The sequence below is a fragment of the Cuculus canorus genome, chromosome 2 (genome assembly GCF_017976375.1).
Source record: "Cuculus canorus isolate bCucCan1 chromosome 2, bCucCan1.pri, whole genome shotgun sequence".
In the NCBI taxonomy this organism is placed as follows: domain Eukaryota; kingdom Metazoa; phylum Chordata; class Aves; order Cuculiformes; family Cuculidae; genus Cuculus; species Cuculus canorus.
This window is the reverse complement of record NC_071402.1, coordinates 2,339,188-2,346,086: the sequence shown is the minus strand read 5'-3', so window position 1 is coordinate 2,346,086 and position 6,899 is coordinate 2,339,188. Positions and strand designations below refer to the sequence as shown.

General features: G+C 52.6%; 1 protein-coding gene across 1 annotated transcript; it reads right to left on the bottom strand.

The window, feature by feature from the left end:
• Nucleotides 1-3,324: 3,324 nt before the first annotated feature.
• Nucleotides 3,325-6,127, bottom strand: MAFA (MAF bZIP transcription factor A). Its single transcript, XM_054060795.1, has one exon. It carries the CDS (start codon nt 5,662-5,664, stop codon nt 4,798-4,800), a length of 867 nt encoding a protein of 288 aa, XP_053916770.1. The 5' UTR covers nt 5,665-6,127; the 3' UTR covers nt 3,325-4,797.
• Nucleotides 6,128-6,899: the final 772 nt, after the last annotated feature.

Genomic DNA, 6,899 nt, shown 5'->3' with positions numbered 1-6,899 from the left:
TCACAGAGCTGGTGCTGCAAACCACTGGGGTTTTGTTTTGTCAGGGGATTAATTTTGCTGGGAATTTAATTAATTTGTGCTTTTCCAGTGCACGCAGCCCCCGAACTGGTGCATGCCCAGCAGCTCACCACTCTTCCTACCCATGATTTAATAGCCCAGGGCAGGAGTTCTCATGTTACGGAGATGTTAGGACTTGTACGGAACAAGCTGCAGCAGCACGGTGGCAAACCTGCTGTGTATTAGCATCAATAATTGAGGAGGAAGAAGCATGGGGTACTTTGGTGATGCCGCATTGATTGGCCTTTTGCGGTTTTCCGCCTCTTTGCAGAAACCCAGCTATCCGCAATGATCTAGGGATGATGTGGGGCAAATGGTTAACAGGGTGGCTTTGCCAGGAGTTGTAACCTGTTGCGAGCACCCGTGTGTCCTTGAGTGAGGTGTTGCTGTATTTAGGAACAAAGCATCCCCCAAAATCACCTTTCTGCCTGTTGGAAGAGGGATGTAAAACCCATCAGCATGGATGGCTGGAGGAGTTCCAGCTGCTTCCCAGCCCAACGATGTCCGTGGTGTCTTCAAGTGTGGGCAAAGGTGTCAGTAGAGCTTGAAATGGGTTTAAAAAAATCTCTGCAGGAGGGTGGTAGGGAGAGAACCATGCCAAGCCCCAGGGCTTGTCCCCACACCCCACCCTTGAGAGCCACCCACCCCTCGGGGATTGGGCAAGACCACTAGGGCTGCTGAATCCACCCCATACAACCCAAAGGCTGCAGGGCCAGGCTGGAGCTTGGGTGCACAAGATAGCCAGGATGTGTACAGAGGCCAAGGATCCTCACAGGAAGGAGAATGTGGTGCCCTTCAACACCAAGCAGACCACAAAGAGCAGCAACTACTCGGGGAAGGGAGCACCAGGGAGCACCAGCCCTTCTCAGAGATCAGGAAAAATAAAGGGGAAAAAACCTTTAAAAAAGAGGTCAGAGCAACCCAAAAATGCACGCGGTCTCTTGTAACATCCAGATATGGCACCCCGCAAACACCCGCAGTCCTGCGGCATGCTGCACAGGCAACATATATCGACGTGTTATCCCACTCCACAACACACACACACACACACCCCAAAACATACCACCACACTCTGCCCACGTACACACAGCTCCACAATGCAGCACAAACACAGGGTCCTGCAGCAAAGGTCAACTTATTGCAGGGACCCCAAAAAGACACTGCAAAAAAACTAGCAGAGAGCACCCAGACACCTCCCTAGCCCGTGGTGCAGGAAGGACTCAGCCCTCCTGCTTTCAACAAGGAAAGAAGTCATAAATGAGTCCCATGCAGGCATAAATGGCTTTAGTTTTTATTATTTATTCACCAAACGGGAGCATGGCTGGATCCAGGACAACTGGGAGCAAGTCAGAGTGATTGGGATCTGCACCCTAACACTGCAGGGATAAGAAAAGCAGAAGGGTGCAGCTCGGCTTCCACATCCTGCTGGGAAGCTGCTATAGGACCAGATCCTCTATGTAGGACCATCATTAACATGTGAGAATAACACTCGTGCCCTGTTCCAGACAGTCCCCAGCTCAGGGAATTTCCAGGAGGGGCTAGAAAAAATAAATCAGCGTGGAACACATAAAAAATAAAATCACAGCAGTGCAAGGAGTAGGGAGTCACATCCCTGCCCAAAATTCTCCTTGGAATATCAGGGATGAAGGAGAAATGATAACAGCACGATCACCAAAATACTGTGCTCCCAGGGCAGCAACATGGGGAGAATCAGGTTGTTATCCTCCCCAAAATAGAACAAAAATATGATTCACAGAGGGGGCAAGGGGTGCTGGGCATAAGGACACAGGGGAAAAATTGGACATCTTCAGCTTCAAACCAGTGCCTTTGCTCTGCCAAGGTGGTGGGAAAGGTGTCACAAGGCAGGACGCAATTGTAGCCACCCCACAGGCATCGCTGAGCATCATGCTGGATGCTGGGGTGACCCCCAACATGGCAGCACTCCCCTTGAAACCTCACACAGACCCAAAACCAGCTCCTCCAGCGAGACTCACCATGGCTGGAAAAGCCCGTGAGCACCTGCCCATGAGACACACAGGATGAACCCACAGGGAGCGTGGACCAGGGTTATATTCGGGGACAAAGAAATAAACGGTAGAAACCAAGGTCCCTAGGATGGTTTGGGGAAGGCACTGGCCCAAATCCCTTCTTCCCCTTCCGAAACTCTCCTTGTTTAGTCACAGAGTAGGCAGCCCTCCCCAAAAAATGTGCCAAGATGGGGGATGTTGAGAGAAAACGTTGGTGAGTAACTCATTGAGAAGCTGCCTTTCGTTCCCCCCAAAAAATAGGGAGAGGAGGCAATGTCCTGAGAGGCTGCGCAGCCAGCAGGACTGGTTAGTTGCATTTAAATCCAGGTTTGCAAATCTTCCACAGCTCTAAAAAAATAGGAGTTGAACCCCCACAAGCCCCTCTTTCCACCCAGCGCTGGTGTATTAATACGGGACAACGGCCCCTCCTTGCATCCCATCTCCCATCCCAAAAACTGAGTCTGATATTGAGCTGAACTCAGGCTGCTCAAGAAGATTCTGGACACAACACAAGACACCAATAAACTGGAGAAAACAAGGGGATTGTGATCTAAGGGTGCAGGGAAGGCAGGGTCAGAGGTTTCTATGGCCACACGCACCCCAAAAAGTCTGGGGACAGACAGTCCTAGGGGGTTGTGTCAGCGCAGCTGTGATTTATAGAGAGTGGCAGGAGGAAATACGCTGCAGCCAGCGTGCTGGGGCAGCTCCTGGCTGAGCCCGAGCAAAAATATAGGAGGAAAAAATAAAATATTTATATTAAAAAATACATCAAATACTCAAAAATATGTTGGACGAAGGGCTGTGGTGAAATTTGCCCCTCTGAGCCACACTTGGATGGAAAAATCTGCAAGCAGGGTGCTCGTGCTCAGGCTTCCCGCTGCTGGGGGACATGCAGACCCAAAAAGCCCTAAAACCTCTGTGAAAATACAAACCCTAAAGCTCTCCTTTAGGGAAAGTGTGTGTTTGGTTTGGGTTTCTCTTTTTTCACCCCCCCCTCTCTTTTCCTTACTTAAGGACTCAAAAGGGGAAAGAAAAATCACTTATTCCCATTTAAAAATCAAACCAGCAGCTCGCTGGGACAAGCTGGGACCAAACTGGATCCCGACTGAAGGTGACTCTTTGGCAGCTGCGGGGATGAAGGTCTCCAGGGCACCTTGAGAACCTCCAAAAATAACCAACAAACCTTAGTACCCAATTGGAATGAAAAAAAGAAAAAAAAAAAAAAGCAGGAAAAGTGAAAAGCCAGAGTTCGGTGGGGCAGAGTCGATGGTAGCTGCTGCCTCGCAAGTGATGGTCAACACTGGATTTATCCCTGGGAGCCCCCCTCGCCCAGCGGGAGCGCAGGGAGAGTTTTCACATCCAAACCAGGACTCAAAGGGAAGAAGCAGCAAACCCGAAACGAAAAGGCGATGCCGTGGGACCCCCGGTTGAGAGAAAACCCGACCCAAGCTCTATTTGAATATAAGTTTTTATCTTGATGCAACATCGTTAAAACCGTCACAAATCGAAACAACAGGTCGTTAAAAACGCTTCGCACGATCAGTCCCTAAAATGCACCAGGCTCCCAAACTCGTTTTGTCTGCAAAACCCTTGTGGTTTTCCCAAAAAAATTTTTTTTCCATGATTTTTCTTTTTTAAATAAGCAACTTGTTCAAAAAAAAAAAAAAAGAAAAGAAAACAAAAAGAAACCAAACCCGCTCCCTCTCGCAGGATCGACCCTGCTTTCACTCCAAGCACAAATTGCACGAATGATTATTCTCCTTTTCTTTTGCACAAGAAATAATGTGCATTTTCCTTTTCTTCTTTCAACACCAAGGTTTAAAATAATATTCCGTTTCCCGAGGGTTAATAAATAAATCTGGTGCATAGTGAGATAGCAGCCAACCGTTTGCAGTCCATATATTCCTATATTGCCTTTCAGGTCACCCTAAAATTGTTCCCTCTCCCCCTCCCCGCTATTTTTAAGAGCATAGATAATTTTAAATCTCTATAAAACAGTATTATTTAACCCAATCGATTCCTGTATATAGTGCATTCGGCTTCTTCTCAACATCATTAAATTAACTCGGATATTATTTGCATGCTATTACATACAAACTTTTAAGACTCGTGTATCTTTTTTTTTTTTGTCTTTTTCTAAAGGATTTTGGTTGTTTTTTTTCTTTTTTTTTTTTTCTTAAATCACCAAGCAAAATATAGGCTCGAGGAACAAAACAAAACAAAAAAAAGAAAAGGCAGAAAACTAACTAATTTCTACATATTTACAAGGGTGAATAAGTTAAATGTGGCTCAGGTTTGCCGGCCGGGAAGGGGGTGCGGGCGGTGGGGCCGGCTGATCCGTGGGAAAAGAAATCAAAGCAAAGCAAATTTGGGGAGAAAACACACAGGAAAAGGTGTGGAGGGGGGGAAAAAAAGCCACCTGGATGGCGCTGATGCTCCCAGGGAAAGGGGAGAAGGGGTTTGGTTTGTTTTTTTGCGCCGTACACGTCCCGCATGCAGGCTTGGCTCCAGGTCCACCACCACCCCACCCCGCATCCCGATGTGGGGAGGGTGGAGGGGTTCAATTTCGCCCCCCTCCCCAACAGTTTAATAGGGAAAAATAATCATAATTAATAATTTTTATACAAGCAAAGGGGATTTGCTCTCCCCACATGAGGAAAAAGAAAAAAAAGGGGACACCTTTTCCCCCCCACCCCCCACCCCAACCTGGGGCTCACATGAAGAAGTCGGCAGCGGGTTTGGGGGCTGTGGATGGGGAAGGCTCCCTTGGGAAGCCCCGGCCGGCCAACTTCTCATATTTCTCTTTGTACAGATCCCTTTCCTTGGCCAAACGGGTCACCTCCTGCTTGAGTTGCTCCACCTGGCTCTGGAGTTGGCATTTCTCGTTCTCCAAGATGTGCCGTTGCTGGACCCGCTTGTAGCGGCAGGATTGAGCGTAGCCTCGGTTCTTCAAGGTCCTCCTCTTCTGCTTGAGGCGGATCACCTCCTCCTTGCTGAAGCCCCGCAGCTGCCGATTGAGCTCCCGTACCGACATACTCACCAACTGATCGTCGGAGAAGCGGTCCTCCAAGCGCAGGTGGTGATGATGATGATGGTGATGGCCGGGATGATGATGGGCGGCCGGCGGGAGCTCCTCGCCACCAAAAGGTTGAGGTCGGAAAGGCTCATAACCTTGATGGTGATGATGATGATGGTGAGGGGCACCGATCAACGCCTCCACCGCGTCCTCCGGCGTCAGGTTGAGAGCTTCGGGATTGAGGTGATGCTGGTAACCCGACATCCAATACAGCTCCTCCAGCTGCGGTTTGGAGCCCAGGGAAGCGGCCGTGGTGGTTGGAGGACCTGGGGCTGGTTGCCCACCAGGGCTAGGAGCGCAGAAGCTGGGCGAGGAAGGCACGGAGGAGCAGGGCGTGCTGAGAGGGGTGGAGGAGAGGGACCCGGCGGGCAGACGGTGGCACAGCCTCTCCGCCTCCGCCGGTTCTTTCTTCACTTCGAACTTCATCAGGTCGAAATCGTTCACGTATTCGATGGCGAGGGGGCTGGTGGGCAGCTCCGCGCTCATGGCCAGCTCCGAGGCCATCTCAGTCCATGGAGACTCCCCCAGGCACCGCCGTTCACCGAGGGCTGGAGGTCCCGAAGGCTCCGAGAATCCCCTTCGACCGGGATCCGGATGCTTCCTCCGACCGGGATGCGGGACTCGCTCTGCGGGGCAACCGGTTGCCCCGACGGGGCTCAGCTCCCGGGTGCGCCCGGGCTCCGGGAGCCTCCGGCGGGGCTTCCCTGTGGGATTCAGCCCGGGATCCGGGAGAAACCTCCGGTGGGGCTTCCCTGAGGGATTCAGCCCGGCTCCCGGAACGTCCGGTGCGAATTCGGTGCGGGATTCACCTCAGGCTCCAACCGGTGGGACTTCCCTGAGGGATTCAGTTCAGGCTCCGGGAGCGTCCGGTGGGAATTCGGTGCGGGATTCAGGAGAAGCCTACGGTGGGACTTCCTTGCAGGATTCAGCCCGGCTCCTGGAGCGTCCGGTGGGAATTTGGTGTAGGATTCAGCTCAAGCTCCCACCCGCGCGGCTTCGGTGCAGAATTCAGCCCGGACTCTGGGAGCGTCGGGTAGGAATTCGGTGCGGGATTCAGCTCAGTCTTCGGGAAATGCCTTCGGTAGGGCTTCCCTGCAGGATTCAGCCCAGCACCGGGAGCGTCCAGTGGGAATTCAGTGCGGGGTTCAGCTCAGGCTCCGGGAGTCTCCGGCGGGACTTGGTTGCTGGATTCAGCTCCAGCTCGGTTTCGGTGCAGAATTCAGCCTCGGGTCTCGGAGCGTCCGGTTGGAACTCGGTGCGGGATTCAGCTCAGGCTTCGGGAGAAATCTCCAGTGGGACTTCCTTGCAGGATTCAGCCCGGCTCCAGGAGCGTCCAGTTGGAATTCGGTGCAGGGTTCAGCCCGGGCTGCGGGAAAACTCTCTAGCGGGGCTTCCCTGCAGGATTCAGCCAGGCTCCAGGAGCGTCCGGTGGGAATTCGGTGCAGGGTTCAGCCCGGGCTGCGGGAAAACTCTCTAGCGGGGCTTCCCTGCAGGATTCAGCCAGGCTCCAGGAGCGTCCGGTGGGAATTCGGTGCAGGATTCAACCCGGGCTCCGGGAGCCCCCGGCAGGGCTTTGCACCGGGTTGCAGGCAGACCCTTCCGTCGGGGCTTTGCTCCACTCTGCAGCTGGGATTGGAGCCTCCGCCGCTGGAATCTTCTCCTTTGGGATGCTCTTCACTGGGTCGCGGGCCCCTCCGCCGGGAAGCGGAGCCCCGTGGGCGCGGGACCGGCACCGGGAC